Here is a 17,715-nt window from a genome sequence, read left to right as displayed (position 1 = left end):
AGTGTATATTCGGAACTTGTATCATGTTTCTGCGCCAATAGTTGCTCCAACAGTTGTTTGGTGTGTTGGTCTTGGTGATAGCTTGCTATTAACTCTTCAACCCATATATGAGTAACAGCAGATATGGCAAAACACCTGGGAATAATTCTTGAAAGAGCATCAGCCACTTTGTTTTCAACTCCTTTCTTATATTGGATTGTAAAATTGAATTCCAACAGCTTCATCATCAACTTATGTTGCACCCCTTCTGTTTATTTTCTGATCTGTGATAAACTTTAGTGATTGTTGGTTCGTCTTGTTCACCACTTCATTGCCCAACAGATAGTGTCTCCATCTCTTGAGTGCTTCTAGAATAGCTAAGGCCTCTTTCTCATAAGTGGAGAGGGTTGCATTTCTAGGACAGAGAGCTGAGTTGTAATATGAAAGGGGCCTGCCATTTTGCATTAATACTGCTCCAATGCCCTTCCCGGATGCATCAGTTTCTAACACAAAAGGTTTACTGAAATTAGATAATGCCAGCCCAGGGGCTATAGTTAAGGCATGTTGGAGTTGAGAAAAAGCCTGGTCATGAACTTGTGTCCACTGAAATTGCCCTTTTTCAATAGGTCATGCAGTGGTCTGCAAATGAGGCCATAGCCCTTGATGAACCTCCAATAATACCCAGCTAACCCTAGAAAACTTCTCAACTTAGTGATTGTGTAAGGTTTAGGCCATTCTGCAATAGCAGTAATTTTCTGTGGGTCAGTTGCAACTCCTTCCTCGGAAATTACATGTCCCAGATATTCCACTTGTTGCAGTGCAAAAACACATTTGGACAGCTTAGCAGAGAGTTTGTTGTCTCTTAACACTTACGTGACAACCTTTATATTTTCCAAATGCTCCTTTAGATTTCTATTGTATATCAGAATGTCATCAAAGAAAACTAACACAAATTTCCTGAAATAAGGCCCAAAAATAGTGTTCATCAATTCTTAAAAAGTGCCAGGAGCATTAGAAAGCCCAAAAGGCATTACTAAGTACTCAAAATGACCCAAGAAAGTCCTGAAAGTTGTTTTGTGGATGTCCTCTGGATGCATCCTGATTTGTTGATAACCAGATCTTAAATCTAGCTTGGAAAAATATTTAGCACCATGTAATTCATCTAGCAAATGTTCTATGACTGGTATGGGAAACTTGTTCTTGATTGTCAATGAGTTTAATTTCCTGAAATCAGTGCATAGCCTCGTGGAACTGTCCTTTTTAACTAGTAACACAGGGGCAGCATAGGGACTTTGGCTGTGTCTGATAAGGGGAGCAGCTAACAGTTTTTTATCTGCTCTTCCATTTCCTACTTTTGGTGTTGGGGCACTTTGTAAGGTCTCATATGAGGAGGATTGGCTCTAGGAACAAGTGGAATTTTGTGGTCCAAAGCTCTATGAGGTGGAATAGAAGTAGGCTCCTCAAACATATCAGCATATTCCATTACTAGCTTCTGTATCTGAGGAGGTGTTTTAGCTCCTTCAAGAGCTTCCATTAATATATAGTGTACTTGCAGTAAGAAAACTTCTGCTCCTTTTTCCATCTGCTTGTGCACTCTTTCTACTGGTATTTCCTTTGTAGTTTTAGGATTGGTATAAATAGTAGTAGTCACAATTTTCTGCCCTTGCTGTGTAAAACTAAAAGTCTGCTTTGGAATGTCAAAAGAAACTGGGCTGATAGCAGTAAACCAGTCATATCCCAAGATAACATCATGGCTGGCAACTCTAGTGTTCTGAAATTATGAGATAATTTGAGTTTTGCTATCTGAAACTCACAATTGGGAATTACAGCAATAGATAGCAACTTTCCTCCCCCAGCTACTGCAATGGCTCTGAGTTTAACTGGAATCATGTGGCAGTTGGCTTTAGCTGCAAAATGTGCATTAACAATAGAAGTTGTACAGCCAGAGTCCAGCAGAGCAATTGCTCTTTTCCCATTGATGTAAATAACAATGGTAGGAGTAGGAACTGCTAATTGTTGCCCCATAGCATGAGCTGAAATAAACATTACTTGCTCTTCTTGTTCAACTCCCTCTACTTGCTCTTGTTGAGATCTATCTTCAATTCCTCTGGTTGTTGTTCCTCATTCTCTTGTTGCAACAAGTGAACATTGGGAATTAGCTTACATTTGTGGCCATGCATCCATTTATCACCACATCTCCAGCATTCTCCCACTTTTCTAATCTTCTATGGGTTGTTGACAGACACTTCAACTTGTCTTGTTGGTAGTTGTTGTGGATGGACAGGAGTGCTCTGTTTTGCTTGAGCAGTCCAGCTTGATTTCTGATAGAAGTTGTTAAAGGTTGTTCCCTTTTTCTTAGGTACTGCAGCTATATGGGGATGACAAGGTTCTATATCTTTGGCCAAACAATAAGCATGTGTTAGGGTTTGTGGACGAAGGGGTCTAAGTTGGTACTTGATACCTTCTCTCAGTCCATTAACATAACATCTGACAAAACCACATTTCCCCTAATTCAGGGTTTTCTTCTTGTACATCTGCCATTAGGTCCTCAAACACCTTGGTGTATTCAGACACTGTACTGTGAAACCGCTTTACTGAATTAAAATTTTCAGTTAGGTCATAAGAGCCCTTGTCAGAAAATCTTTTAACCACTTCAGCCCCAAACCATTTCCAAGTCAACTGCTTCTTTAGTAATCCATATCTTCTAAGCCACTATCAGCTTCATCAGTGACATACATTTGAGCTAAAGAAACCTTATACTCTTCTGGAGCTCCAGACATCTGAAAGTACTTGTTGCATTGCCTCAACCAGCCTACAGGATCATCACCAGAAAACCTAGGGAAATCGAGTTTAATTAGGGCCTTTTGTCAACGCTTTCATGAATTGTGCTTGCATATCTTGCTCATATGTCTTGTAATATCGTTGCCAAAGTTGTATGTCTCTGTTTTGCTGATAATATTGATTGAAGGCTGGAGTATGAACATTATCTCTTGCAGTCAGTGGAGTACTAATGTTGTATATTGTTTCTGTTCTGATGGTATTTGCATACCCTGGAGGCACTTGGACTCTGCCTGTCCTGATGGGTGGTAAGTGTTGTAGTTGCTTTTCTATTTGCTTTGATTTCTCTTTCTCTACTTTTAGCTGCTTTCTCAATTACTCTGTTCTGTTCTGCTCAACTGGTCCTATATATTCTCCTGCTGTAGGGTTGGGGATTTAGGAGCTTGATTAGAACTAAATGGTATATCACTATGCGGATTAGTAGTTGTAGCTTTCACCAGAGAATGCAGTACTGTACTCATTGCAGATAATTATTTGCTAAGGTCCAGAACCACCTGTTCCACACTACCAACTTGCTTTGAAATTTCTCCTTGCTTATCACTCATGGACAGCATTTCCTCTTGTAACTTGAACATCTCAGAGCGCATCTATGCATTATCTTGGTGCAGAACACCAAAATCATCACATAGGGCGAGAACCTCTTGCAGATGAGCATCATCGATTGCTTTTGCACGACCCATCGCCTTGATCAGAGACTTAGGTGAGGAATTTTACCACTGGTTACTCCCAGCAACCCTGCCTTTACCTCTGATCCTGCCACCACCACGATCCACGCCGCCGTAGCACACGGATCTGCGCACGAACTCGGAATTTTACCAATCAAACAGTGTGCTCGAACAACCGATTTGGCTCGACGGATCTGTGCCCGAATTTCACCGCCCGCAGCGCCTCCACATCGCCGCCAACAACCACAACCCCGCCGCCAACGCTGCCCACAGGACATAGTCGCCGATCACAAAGAAGGGTGGGAATCGCCGATCTGAGAGAAAATTTCTCCCCCGAAACACGCCTCTGCCAAGGATCGATGGCTCATGAGACCAATTTGTCAGGACCTAGTGAGGATCTACTATAGAATCAAGGAATTTGTATGCGAGAATTATAGTGGTCTCTGTCTTCAGATCCCCTTTTGTATTGATAAGTGTATGAACTATAAGAGTATAATAGAAGCCATCAAGGCAATCTTCTGGAATGGAATAGAATGAGCACGACAGCCACACCCCGGCTGTATTTATAGGTACAGCCGTTTCACCAGCAGGCAAGACAATGAAGGTAAACAGTAACTACTGAAAACAGTAGGGTAAATGATCTAACGGCCCGCGACGAAGCTCGGGTGAGGAGCAATCCTGGTCGTTGGTTTCTAAAGAAGCGTTATCTAAACCTCAACAGTTAACAGAAGATACTCTGCATCCCTATGCCTGACAGGGCGGGCGTTTGTTTGCTGCAATCGGCATGCAGATTTGCTGGAACCACTGAGTATTTCTGGAAACGTCTAGTCAACGACGGAATTTGCTAGAGCTTTTGCTGGAACCGGTCAAAGTCAGTACCGATTTTATATGCTTCATCCGGCATTGTTGTTGTTTTTTGGCTGCTTCTGCGACGATTTTATCTGCTTCATCCGCGCAAACTTGTTTTCCTACCGCCGGTGTTTGCAGGTGCTGTAACGATGCTACATCTAAAGCTTCGTGGTAAACAACGTCTTGCTGCTGGAAGCGCGGTGTTCTTCGATCTACAGGCAAGCCGACTACTGTTATGTAACGGAAGGACAGACCACTTATACTGAAAATTGAAAGAGGGGTTGAAAACAACGCACATAAATCAGAGGTAATGCACATAAACATTGTTATGTGATGCAAGGCTTCTGTATGAATACTCCCCATAAACTCATCATGCCAAACCAAAACAGAGATACGCAAAGTTCACCATTTTCTCTGGCAACGAAGTTACAGTTGTTAAACTAAGCAGACAGGCAGGCTTCTGTTCACTAAGAAACTGAGATGCCAAACAAAACAGAGCAACGCAGAGTTCCACTATTTCCCAGGCAAAACAGCTGCAACCCACACTGGCATTATATAAGCAGTCTCACAACTTGAAACAGGCTCTCAAACGATGGCATTGGCGTTGCTGGCGATCCTGGGCCAAAGGTCAGCACACTCCTTTCCCACAGGTCCGGTGATGGCAGATCCTTTCATCTCACCCTTGGGGTTCACGATCACTCCAGCATTGTCTGCAAAACAAACCCACAGCCATTGTTCAGTTGAGTTTAAAATGACATTCATTAAACATCAAATAGTCCTTGAAGTTAGGCAAAGATGTCTACATCCAAAGGCATAATCAAAATCCACACAAAGAAAGAAAAAGGGATCAGACACAAACAAACAACTGACATTCAGATTAATGAATGGAACATAAAGCTGATTTTTGCCTCATGGCAAGTCCCAAAGTTTCAATGCAGCAACGCTGCTACCAAGGGTGATGGGAGATGAGACAACCTTCGGAAGGAGAAAAACTCAACATCAAAAGGGTTAGTCTGCGATGTTAGCCTAGGAATATACAAACATGGGAGAGTTTGCTCCATGTAAAAGACTACCATCACAGAAAAAAGATTTTGTACAACAATGTGAAAACCAAAAAGGATGTGTTTGAAATAGAATGCTGACAAGAACTGATGTGCGTCTCATGGCAATTCCCAAAGTTTAAATGCAGCAACGCTGCTATCAAGGGTGATGGAATATGAGACTGCCTTCAAATGGAGAAATCCCAGGAGGGAAACCTCAACAACAAAAGGATCACTTTGTGATGTTTGCTAAGGACTATACAAACATGGAGTATTTGCTCCACAAAAGCAAGAGGACTCGGATGTCCTCCCATCACATAACAATAATTTTCATGATAAATAAGCACACATTGTATAGAACAGTAGGTATAAGCATATTTGAAATAATATTTGGACAATAAAAGATGTAAGTCGCATGGCAATTCCCAAAGTTTAAATGCAGCAACGCTGCTATCAAGGGCGATGGAATATGAGACTGCCTTCCAATGGAGAAATCCCTGGAGGGAAACCTCAACAACAGAAGGCTCACTTTGTGATGTTTGCTAAGGAATATACAAACATGTATTGTTTGCTCCAAAATAGCAGAAGGACTCGGATGTCCTCCCATCACATAACAATACTTTTCGTAAACAAATAAAGACACATTGTATAGAACAGTAGATATAAGCATATTTGAAATAAAATTTGGGGAATAAAAGATGTAAGTATCATGGCAATTCCCAAAGTTTAAATGCAGCAACGCTGCTATCAAGGGCGATGGAATATGAGACTGCCTTCTAATGGAGAAATCCCTGGAGGGAAACCTCAACAACAAAAGGATCACTTTTTGATGTTTGCTAAGGACTATACAAACATGGAGTATTTGCTCCACGAAAGCAAGAGGACTCGGATGTCCTCCCATCACGTTACAATAAATTTCATGATAAATAAGCGCACACTGTATAGAACAGAAGATATAAGCATATTTTAAGTAAAATTTGGGCAATAACAGATGTCAGTCTCATGGCAATTCCCAAAGTTTAAATGCAGCAATGCTGCTATCAAGGGCGATGGAATATGAGACTGCCTTCTAATGGAGAAATCCCAAGGGATAGCTCGACATCAAAAGGATCACTTTGTGACGTTTGCCAAGGAATATACAAACATGGATATTGTTTGCTCCAAAATAGCAAAAGGACTCGGATGTCCTCCCGTCAAACAAAAACATAGATACTGAAATGTACAACATGTGCTTAAAGAAACGAGACAAATTAAATTTAATGAATAGAGGTTACTGATTGTCTCATGGCAAGTCCCAAAGTTTAACTGCAGCAACGCCGCTATCAAGGGCAATGGAATATGAGACCGCCTCTGCATGGAGCAATTCCAGGGGAATCTCAACATACAGAGGCTTGATTTGTGACGTTCACCAAGGAATATACAAACACAAAGAGTTTGCTCCTTATCAGGCAGAAGGACTCGGATGTCCCCCCGTCACACCATAAGATGAAAAACCCAATGTCTGACGCCAGGCAAATAATCTACCAGAATAAAATGCACAACTACAGCAGCGTTCAAAACTACAAACCGAGGGGGACACACAAATCAAAATTCTACACTGGGCGTGGCACAGCAGGCATCAATGTAAAATTTCAGACAAGATGGTACTGTAAGTACTATTGTAAATCAGATTATCTAGGCAATGAACTACTGTAAGTACTATTCATAATCAAGATTCATCGTAGATTGCCATCACAGTGATCGCCCGAGGGGTCGTACGAGTAGGGAGATGTGACAGTACCTTCGAAGTACATGAAGACGCCGTCCTTGCGGCGCCAGGGCTTGCGTTGGCGGATGATGACGGCGGGCATGACCTTCTTCCGGAGGTCGGGCTTGCCCTTCTTGACGGTGGCCATGACCATGTCGCCGACGCAGGCGGACGGGAGGCGGTTGAGGCGGCCCTTGATGCCCTTGACGGAGATGATGTAGAGGTTCTTGGCGCCCGTGTTGTCGGCGCAGTTCACCGTCGCCGCCACAGGCAGCCCCAGCGACATCCGGAACTTGTTCCCCGCGGAGCCTCCCCTCCCTGGACCGGATCAAACAGCACCAAGAAGAACAAGATCAGAGATGAGATTCCGACGAGGCGGACGGAGGATCGATCGGGGGAAGGGGGAGAAGGTTCACCTCGCTTCGACATGGCGGCGGCTGCGGCTGGACCGACTGGTAGGGTTTCTCCTGGCTCGCTAGTTATAGATCGGCGGGCTAGGGTTTTGGCTGCGTATAGTACGAAAATGCCCTCGGGCTGGTTTGGTCGCCGCGGGTCGAGGGAGGGGTAAACAGGTCTTTTTCTGACGTGCCAGGCACGGGAGCTTAACGGCGGCGGCGGGCATGGGTTTTCGTGGGCCGTAGTGAGAAATGAAGCGGGTGTTTTCGGCCCGTGAGCTCGGGGATGCCGGGCAAAGGCCCGTTTAGGGAGATAAGGGCTTAAATGAACGAAGATTCTTAAATAAAAGAGATGAAGGGCTTGTGTCCGGGACTCCCTATTCGCGCGCTAGAAAGCGAGCTCACCAATTGTTCATGATTTTTGAAAAAAAATGTTCGGTATTTCTAATTGTTCGTGAATTTAAAAATAGTCCATGATTTTGAAATGTTCATGAATTCAAAAAGTATTCATGATTTGTAAAAAAATGTTCACCGATTTGAAAAAAACGCGGTTTTGAAAAATGTTCATGCATTTTAAAATAAAAAACCAAAAAGGAAATGCAAAATAATCCCTCTGTACCACAATACTTGTCACTGGGGGAACTTGTGCTGGTTTCCCCCAGTGACAAGTATTGTTGTACAGAGGGAGTAGAAAAAATGAAAAATGAAATAACAAAAAAACACATAAAACTGAAAGAAAAATGAGAACCTTTCCGAAACTATAAAGGATAGATTGTTGGGCTGGCCCATTGTACATAGCGGGAGCGCAGCGACCTACGTGGTACATAGGATCTGCCCTTGTGTCCGGCAAAGCAAGAATCTAAAATCTCCAACTTGGTTTGCTCAAAGAGAAAAGTCTCAAACTGATCGTATGTTCTCAGAAAGAGTGACAAATTCATGTTCCATGCAAACAATTTAAGCACTTCATCTCAAATGGCAAATTGAGGCATATTTAGAATGCAGGATTAGAAAATGTAACACCATGTTTGGATGTTTGAATTTGGCAATGAATTGAGGAATTGGTTTAGAAGCGGTGAATACCACGTGTTTAGGGTGGCTACCAAAACGACCAATGTAATTGAGCTCTAATTCCAAGTTGTGCGCTCATAAGTGTGCACGCGCCCGCCCTCGATTCCAATCCCCCCTCCCCCCCCCCCCCCCCCCGGCGCGCATTTTCAGCAAAACCAGTCTGACCCACACTTCCTACCTCTCTGCTCCCTTTCTTGTATCAAGTCTGTGGGAGGGCGACGAGTAGAGAGGACATCGACAGAGGGAATTTGGCGATGATGGTGCAATTATTCATTTCAGTTTCCCTATTTACTTCCTTGTTTTTTTTTCTTGCACATTATGGTTCATATTATACGTAGATGGGCCTTGTGGAAGTAATCGTTAGAAGTAAATGAAGAAAGACATTATTGGCATCACTTCGAGGAGACCAATGGAACTATACAGGGAAACACTTCATGTCCGTATACTTGATTACTCAATTCTCGTTTGACGAGTGTAGTACCGTTCATCCTACCGATTCAATCCAATGTCATGGGTTTCCATTATATAATCTCCCCACCCACCAGTCGCACCTCCTCATCCACCCTCAAACCCTAACTACATATCGCACACACTGCTCTGATCCATAGCTCGCTTCACTCTGATGACTCCTTCCATGGTGTTAGCAAATCAAGGTTCCTGCACAACGTCATAAGCGGCAGTGGAGGTGGAGACAGCAACACATAAGACGCGGCATGAAGGAGGTTGAGGCCCACCGGAGCATCGAGGCCGGTGCACATAGGACACAACCCAAGTCTTCCTGCGGCCCTGCCTAGCAACGATGCAGTCTAATCTCGTCTGAGGCTACCTCGATCCAATGTCGTCACTATCGCTCCGTTATCGTAGACGCTCCTCCACTAAGACACCCTTTTGTACACGGTGATCATGTTCTAGCAGGGGCATCATCCTCGTGGATGTGCTATCATGGTTTCGTGTTGTCAAATGGAAGCAACGTCCAATCTTTTCTAAAGCGGAATTTGTTTTCTTTGGAAGTAAATTCTGATCTCATTTGGAAGCAATCTTGATGGAAAGATACGTGAATTAGAAGAAGAAAAATCTCTGGAAATATATGTCAGAAACAAATTTCCACTTCTTTGGATGCACATGCTCACTTGTAAACAGATGTATTTCTTACCTTTGTATTCGACAATTCTCTCTGTTACTTCCAGTGCACAAAATGAAGCTTCGCTACACAATAACCAAATTTGTAGTTTTCACAATACATGTATGCTTCCTACATGGTTGAACAAAGTTTATGTTAGACACTAATCATGCTTCCAGCATTAGCGCACTATGCTTCCTATGCATCTGAATAAACTCATGTCTTTTGGATCTACACAAACTTAGTTACGTCAGAAGCAAAACTAAGTCATGTTTGAAGCAGGATTAGCGACTCAATTATGGGAACCCATGTCAATTTCATGGGTAAAGTGTACCATTTTCCTCGATCTTGCTATGCACATGCAGCACTCGTGTGCTTAGTTAGAAGAGGAGGAGAACCCTAGAGAGAGATAACTGAACATGGGGCGTGCAGTTCAAAAGCAGTTACGAGCAAACCAGCCAATTAATAAAGCAAAGAAGCAAATCACGCGCGGGTGCTGACTATAAGATCTGACGACCTTCCTTATTCTGATCGGATGACCGGGACTAGTTTGATAGGAAGCAAACACATGTAGTCGGATGTCTAGACGCACCCAACTATCTATGCAAAAGAGGTTGCTATGTGTCAGATCACTTATGATGCCATAGCCATACCCTTGATTGATGGTTCTAGTTTCTGCCCAATTATTATCAACTATTCCATCATAATATGTTATTGTTGCATGTAAGATAGTTGAAAATTAGTGTTGTTATGTTACTAGCTCTACTATTTCTAATATTATAAACAACGAAAAATTAAATTTGTCTTATTGTTACAAACGGTTTCGCATTTTTTGGAATACTGATGTTGTCATGAATAGTTTCAGAAAAAAAATAATGTTTCTTCAAAATATTGTTGTTGTTATGGACCCTTTTTAAAATTGCAAAGTGATATATAAACATTTGAATATATGCACATGTTGTGGAAAATTCATTTTCAAACATGTACATCACCATACAATGTGCATAATCTTTAAATTATGCAATTCAACACTTTGTTCCGCCAAACAGAAAATAGGAATTGGGCGCTCCCGTTGGACTGCAACTGCGGATTACATGTACATCCATACATGAAAAAAAATGAATTCCAACCCGTCTTGATATTGTGGCCGATTTGGAACTAGACCCTAATTCAATTCCTTGAGCCCAATATCTACAACCATAAAGAGCTGAGATGGCACTCATGGTATACTCTTATGTTATATTAAAACATGAATTTCCGACATATAGTGGCATTGGATGATGCTTTTGGACATGTCGCGGGGTGATCACGGGTGTGCACCAGTAAAGAAGATAGATAGTGGCATCGGATGATGCCTTTGAACATGGCGCATGGTGGTCAACGAGTATGCACCAGTAAAGGAGACCATTCTTTTAGCATTTCTAAAAATAAAATAAGATATGAGCTCTTGCGGATATTTTCTCTACTACCTAAAAGAAACATAAGGATCCGTCTCCCCTCTTACGTCCTCCACTTCGTCCGACCTCCCCCTCCCGCACGTCCTTCCCTCCTCCCGCACTTGCCATGATTTTTAGCCCCAATTAATGGCATTTACTTCCTCCCCAAAAAATAGGGACTGGGATTCTCCTTTCCAGATCGGAGGCTCGGAGCAGCCGATCCCCTCGTCCACGCCCCGTTTTCCTTCCCGCGCCGCCGCACTGATCTGCATCCGTACTCATCCTTCGCCGCCACCATTGAAGTCGCCTCGGACCCCTCTCTCTCTCTCGTCCAACCTCCATCCTCACTTTTCCTGCCATGAGCCGCGAGCTCCCTGGTCCTGTCGCGACGGCAGATGACAGACAACGTCTCGGAACGTCCTGCTCGAGCATGACATTGACGGCCTAGAAGCAGCCGTGCGACGAGGGCGGCCTCGAGCAAGCGGTTTGCAGAGGCGCTGGAGTGTGCGGCGCGTTTCTTGTACTTCCATGTTGGTGGTGGCTTTGGTCACGTGAAGGTATTTTGTCCATCGATGGTGTATGTGTGTCAAGATTTCCAGATGCATGTCTGACTTTCTGCTCTGTTTATCTGTAAAACTACAACCCAGCATCAGCATTCTTGGACGTCGGCCCATGTTCCACTTGATCTATGTGCCACTGTGCAGAAAGTCTGAGCCCAAGAAAACTCTACTGCTGCTTCACTGCTTCTGCTAATTAGTCGTATAAAAAAGAGTCCTGAGCAGACAAGTATCCTTTTATTATGTTTATAGTAGATTGCTACCAGTTTTACTTCTCTTTTCTGAACATATTGTTGCGTGTGTGTGTGTTTACAATATGCTATCATAGGATATTTTATTGTTCCAGTCACATTCATATTATAGTTCATTCTTAGCAAATAGTAGTGTCTACTTAATTAATCAGTACTAAGATCTGGTGGCTTTTTTGGTAGTTTAATCAGTATCTTGCACGTCTTATAAGGACTCTTTAGGAAATCCTAAATTTTTATTTTCTCCTTAGTTGATGTGTGTTGTGTCTGGTTAAAATTGTATGACTAATAGCTTTCTTTTCTGTTTTCTCTTCAATTACAGCTTGTGGACACATAGGTCCTGAAAAAGGCAGTCTTGCTGTCTATTGTTGTTTTACAGTTTGTCTAATTCACATCTAGATGTTTTCTAAGGATGTCACATCTAAGCTCCCACAAATAATGTAGCAACAAGGAACAAAAAAAAGCTGAGACAAAAAATAAATAAACCACAAGCATAGTGGGCATCAGGTTAGATGTGACACAACTATGTCACATCTAGATGTGTCCTAGACAGACCCGTTGTTTTAACTGTGTAAATTGGATGGTTAATGAGTAATAAAAATAATAATAAGTATATAATTGTGCATGTTGTCATCTTCAAATTGAATTTTGTACTCCGTTACTTTACTTATCTTGACATTTAGCATAGTTCACACTGCGTGTTTCAATTTATATAGCTAATTTATAGAGTCCAAAGAAAGAAGAAAAGTTCTACTTATAAAACATCCAAATCGGGAAGCTGCCGGGAAGAATGCTCATTCTGCTAGGAGCATATGTACAATAATAGCAGACCATTATCTGCAGATGATATCCAAAAAGCAGAGATGTGTGCCATGTTTATGCGGGAGAAGTATGGCAAGGTTGACACAAGTAAAGTTTGTGATAAACCTGAGACGACACAAAATAAAAAATCATCTGTCTTCATTAACTCAAATGTGCCTCATGTGCCCAGAAGTTCCCTCGCATCAACTGCTAGAAACAACCTGTTGGCCCAAGCCAATCAACTTCTATAAAGAATGTTGTACCTCTGCCTGATAATCCAGAAATCATGGTCAGTCCAAAGCTAAACAAAGCTTCCAGAGAGCCCCCCATAGAGAAATTGGATTCCAAGTGGATTCGTTGACACATAGCACAAGGTATACCTTTGCTTTGTGCTTCCTCACTTGCCCAATTTCTTAGAATGTTGGATCTTTTCGAGTTCAATAAACTTCTTTGGACAACAAGAACCAGTGAACTTGTAGTTAATGGAGTGTTTGGCGACTTAAGAACTTGAGACAACACCCCAAATTTTGTGAATTGCGTAAACCATAGCTTATATCAAGTTTGATCTCCAAAATAAATAGATGCAGTATAGTATATGAATGGTTATATAGTATATGTAAGATAGCTGACAACTATTGGATTATGGCAATAACTGTAGGATTAGCCAAGTAGAAGCTCAAGTGGGCTGGTTATTTGACTGGGTTTTCTTATACACATCTGCAGGTTGCAGACCAACCATGCCTAAGATCATGTGTTGCCGCAATTAACAGGATGTTGAGCATTCTTTATATTTTCTTATTATTTTGTGCGGATGTAGGTCATGGAAGGACGTCTCATGAGAGCAGAGTTTTGGCTCCCACATCCCGGGCTCATCTAAATGCGTTTAAAATATCAAACAAATTCAAAACAGTTATGGTGAAAGATGCTTAGGCGCATGATATTCGTGCAAATTTTGGTGACATTTGGAAATTCGAGGAGCTCGTGGCAAAAAAATCCGGTTTGAGAGAAACATCTCAGAAACAGTACAGATTTATCTTTTTTGCCACGCACGTTTCGAATTTCCAATTATCACCAAAAATTGCACGAACATCACGCACATGCGCATCTCGCTTGCAATTTTTTGGGTTGGATTTTTTGATTTATTTTTGTATTTTTTGCGATTTTACTTCACCGGGCTCATCTGAACCCGGGCTCCGAAGTGGATTATTGTTTTCGGGTTCTCTTTCTACTTCCCCCTTTATTATTCCCCTATGTTGCTCTCTAACGGTCTATTCTGTTTTTTTGTGTTGTAGGAAGCGCATCAACCTTCGCTATGATTTTGTTGCCGCTGGCTGCAATTTAATTTTACAACCAGTTCATGCAAGTTATCATTTGCCCTTACTTCATAGAGACATTACAAAGTATCCATTGAATCCAATGTTTTTCCATTTTTTGTGTCACAATAGCTTTTCCATTGCGGATATTGCGGTGCTCGTCGAAGCATATCCTTTTTCTTTGTTATTTCATTGTACAATTATTTTCTTCAATCTGGGGTCACCGGTCCAGCTTTATTCAAGATCCCCCAGATCCAACTTCTCGTTTGATTATTATAGTTCATATCCAAGGAATTCGTGTTTATTTTAGATCACATTATTTATCATGTCAGTAGTACCAATTCCCTTATTAGTGCATTTGATTAGTAGTGTGGGGCTACTTCCAAGAGGGTGTGTTTGGAGATGTCAATGAAAAGGAAGGAACGGGGCTTATAGTGGTCCCAGTAGATGAATGGAGCCAGTCCTATGCTAGAAAATAGGATGGCATTTGCTTGATGCATTCACATGATTATATGTACCCTGTGGAAACAAACAGGCTGCAATACTTTTCAGGTGCACATTGGTCATAGTAGAGGTGGAAGTTAAATGTAATACCCATGAAGTTGAATTATAACCTTGATTATCATTTCTTAATACTCCATATTTTGTATCCCGTTGCAACGCACGGGCATTCACCTAATCTTTATGTAAATGAGGGGCGTAGGGATGTATTCCTTGGAACTTTACACCTCGATATCCAAAGGATCTCGTAGGAAATATCCCAATGGTTGAAATACTGGGCATCTGAGCCTCTCCACAGGTGATTGAGTACCAAGTCAATCTTTAGCATCACTGGGTGGTATCTAGTCATAAGTCAATGGCTAAGATTGACTGTAAACCACAACAGTCAACCGTACGCTCGTACCAGATCACAACTCTAAAAAATAACTCCATGCAAAAAAATCTAAAGAATAATCAAGAATATTTCAGATATTTCACCATACAAAAATGATTTCAGATATAGTAATTCAAAGACCAATTTGTAGACAGGAGAAACTGACGTTGAGGAGAAACCGACGTTGAGGAGAAACCTGGTGTAGTGTTGTTTATTTTTCCCTGCGCTAACATCAGAGCCAGACAGAGATTCCTGACTGTGCTTGCACATATATTTCGCCTTCTGACACTCTGAATCACTCTGTTGCGCGGCTAATTATTAATTAATCTACTAGGAGTAGCAGCTTTATACTATATCTGTGAAAAAACAAGTGGATGAACGTGCGGAGTGCATAGCATGCGCGTGTGGAGTGGCACCCTAGCTGGATAGCTAAATCTTTGCGGGCCAGCTGGTCGAAGCTGATGGGCGCGGTGAACCCGGCCGCTCCGTCCAAGTATGCGGCGGCGCTGAGCTCTCCGGCGCGCTGCGAGGGATGCCCCCGGTCCCAGAAGACGAAGCGGTCGTGGTCGGCGCACGTCGTGGAGTTAGGCAGGCAGTCGCTGTCCGCCCCCATCCTCCCGCTCCCGCAGCACGCGCTGTCTATGTTCACGTACCCTGCACCATCAAATCAAATCACGTGGATTAGTACAAGTGCTTGCTGCTAATGCTCATCATTAAGAGTTTAACTTCCTTCCAGAAGTTAGGTATTTGCAAATCAAGTACTCATCCGTATCCATGGAAAAGAGGTAAGGCACGGCGTACGTACCGGATGCCGCTGGGTTGGCGAAGGTGACTTGTGAGAGGTTGTAGTTGTCGGCGAGGGAGTAGTCGAGGCCCGGCAGCCGGGCGGCGAGGCCGGCCATGAGGGACCTGAGCTTGTCGTTGAAGCCGGCCGACAACTGGTTGAGCCCGTCGTTGCACGCGCCCGTCGCGCTGAGAGCCCGCGCCGCCGGCACGCAGCCCAGCAGCCCCACGTTGACGATCCCGAACTTCCTCGCGCCCATGCCGTACAGGTCCGTGATGGCGGTGGAGTAGCCGGAGATGAGGCTGGCATACAGCGCGGCGACGTCGCCCGGCGCGGCCGCGAACACGGAGATGTCGTTGCTGCCGACGCTGAAGAGGAAGAAGGACCTCGAGAGCAGGAGGCGCGCCGCGGCTTTGCCCACCCTGGCCTCCATGGCGGCCTTGGTTGACTCCATGTACCGCACCTGCTTCGACAGCGGGATATTGTTCCCCGCGTTCTGCATGCATTATTAGCTTTATTCACTTATCTCCATGCGTACGTGCGTGTGGAACTCGTGATGGATGGTAACATGCACGTGCAAAAGATGGGCCAAAATAAACTTACGGTGGAGTCCAGGATGCCGGCTCCGGCAGAAGCATAGCTCACGCCTGTGGCGAGAGCGCTGAGGAGCAGGTCGCTGGGGCGTGGCGCGAGCGACAGGTACGCCGGCGGGCTCTCCTTCAGTCCCAGTTTTATTGCTGCATACATGGTTGCACGTTAAACGATCAGTGACGCATCTTGAATTGATATACTCATGTACGACCGATGGCTTAGATACGTACCGATGAAGTCGGCGACGTGGTAGCCGTTGCTGAACCGCCCCGTCGCCCGGGCGCCGCCGGGGAAGTCGACGCCGTTGAGGGGCGTGTTGGCCCTGGGCACGTTCGGCCCCGGCAGGTAGTTGTTGTTGCCCACGTCCAGCGTCGAGTCCCCGAACACGTACATCGCCGGCACCAGCCTCGCCATCTTGCGCGGGCCAGCGGCGGCGGCACTGATGATCAAGCACACTTGCAGTATGGTGACCATAACAAGGCACCCCATGACCGTGATGATGGTCTCTGAGCTAACTGGAATATATAGCTTGCTTCAGGCTGCACTCTCGATTGGTTTCTCGATCGCTTGGTGTGTGTGTGTGTGTGTGTGTGTGTGTGTGTTGGTGGCCATTGGGCAGGACTACTTATAAGTGGAGGCGCATGCGCGTTTTCAACTCTCTACCAGGTCCCGGTCTCATTGCACCATATGCTTCACAATTCCTTCATTTTTTTCAGTCCGGACATTGGCCATATGATATGTGGATGTGATGTCCCCGGCGAGGAAGAAGGTTCGGCTCGGAAGGGATCAGAATCCAAAGGCCATGCGTTAGTGATGCAACACGCCCATTAGCCATGTGCGCATGCGTGCTTGTGGCCGGAGAATGTGCTTGCCTACAGTGATTTTGACGTGTAGTACGCAACGCTGCAGAGAGCTAAGTCCGCAATTTGTTTCCTTCTCTGACATTTAGTCCACAGTCTGTTAGTAGGTCTGCATCCATCGGAATAGTACCCTTAGCGTGTCTGCTGTCTCGTTATCAAATATATCCCATCTGTTCAGCAGTAGTAGCTCACCGTTTTGCTTACATTGTTCATGAGGATGTGCCCAGATGACATCCTTACCAAGTCAGATCTCATAACATGTATATAATGGATGAAAAATAATATATGGACCGGTAGCTCAAGCACTTCCTTTATTGCAATTCCACGCATGCTATCCGAAAATCAAGTAGTAAGCCTGACTTTTCTTGGTATATGCATGATAGAATACAATACAAGAATTGAAAAATGCAGCGTCCCGCTGTATGACTTTTTCACATATCCATACATACTATACTACCTTTGATCATTTCCTAATAAAATATGTCTGTCTATCTATCTATCTATCTCGTGGAACCAAGTTATTAAGGTGTAGGTCTTTCAAAATTTTCAC

General features: G+C 43.7%; 2 protein-coding genes across 2 annotated transcripts; both read right to left on the bottom strand.

Moving 5' to 3' along the window:
• Positions 1-4,673: 4,673 nt before the first annotated feature.
• On the bottom strand, positions 4,674-7,662 carry LOC109756308 (large ribosomal subunit protein uL14). The gene is made up of 3 exons (XM_020315167.4): positions 7,535-7,662; positions 7,152-7,436; positions 4,674-5,041 (listed from the first exon to the last, which is right to left on the bottom strand). Exons 1-3 carry the CDS (start codon positions 7,545-7,547, stop codon positions 4,917-4,919), a joined length of 423 nt encoding a protein of 140 aa, XP_020170756.1. The 5' UTR covers positions 7,548-7,662; the 3' UTR covers positions 4,674-4,916.
• A 7,508-nt stretch (positions 7,663-15,170) lies between these two features.
• Positions 15,171-16,976, bottom strand: LOC109756310 (GDSL esterase/lipase At5g55050). The gene is made up of 4 exons (XM_020315168.4): positions 16,536-16,976; positions 16,318-16,451; positions 15,736-16,210; positions 15,171-15,584 (listed from the first exon to the last, which is right to left on the bottom strand). The coding sequence occupies exons 1-4, from the start codon at positions 16,792-16,794 to the stop codon at positions 15,253-15,255; spliced, it is 1,200 nt and encodes a 399-aa protein (XP_020170757.1). The 5' UTR covers positions 16,795-16,976; the 3' UTR covers positions 15,171-15,252.
• Positions 16,977-17,715: the final 739 nt, after the last annotated feature.

This window comes from Aegilops tauschii, chromosome 4 (assembly GCF_002575655.3).
Source record: "Aegilops tauschii subsp. strangulata cultivar AL8/78 chromosome 4, Aet v6.0, whole genome shotgun sequence".
NCBI lineage: Eukaryota > Viridiplantae > Streptophyta > Magnoliopsida > Poales > Poaceae > Aegilops > Aegilops tauschii.
The sequence above is the reverse complement of the archived record's forward strand: the minus strand, read 5'-3'. Positions and strand labels throughout refer to the sequence as shown.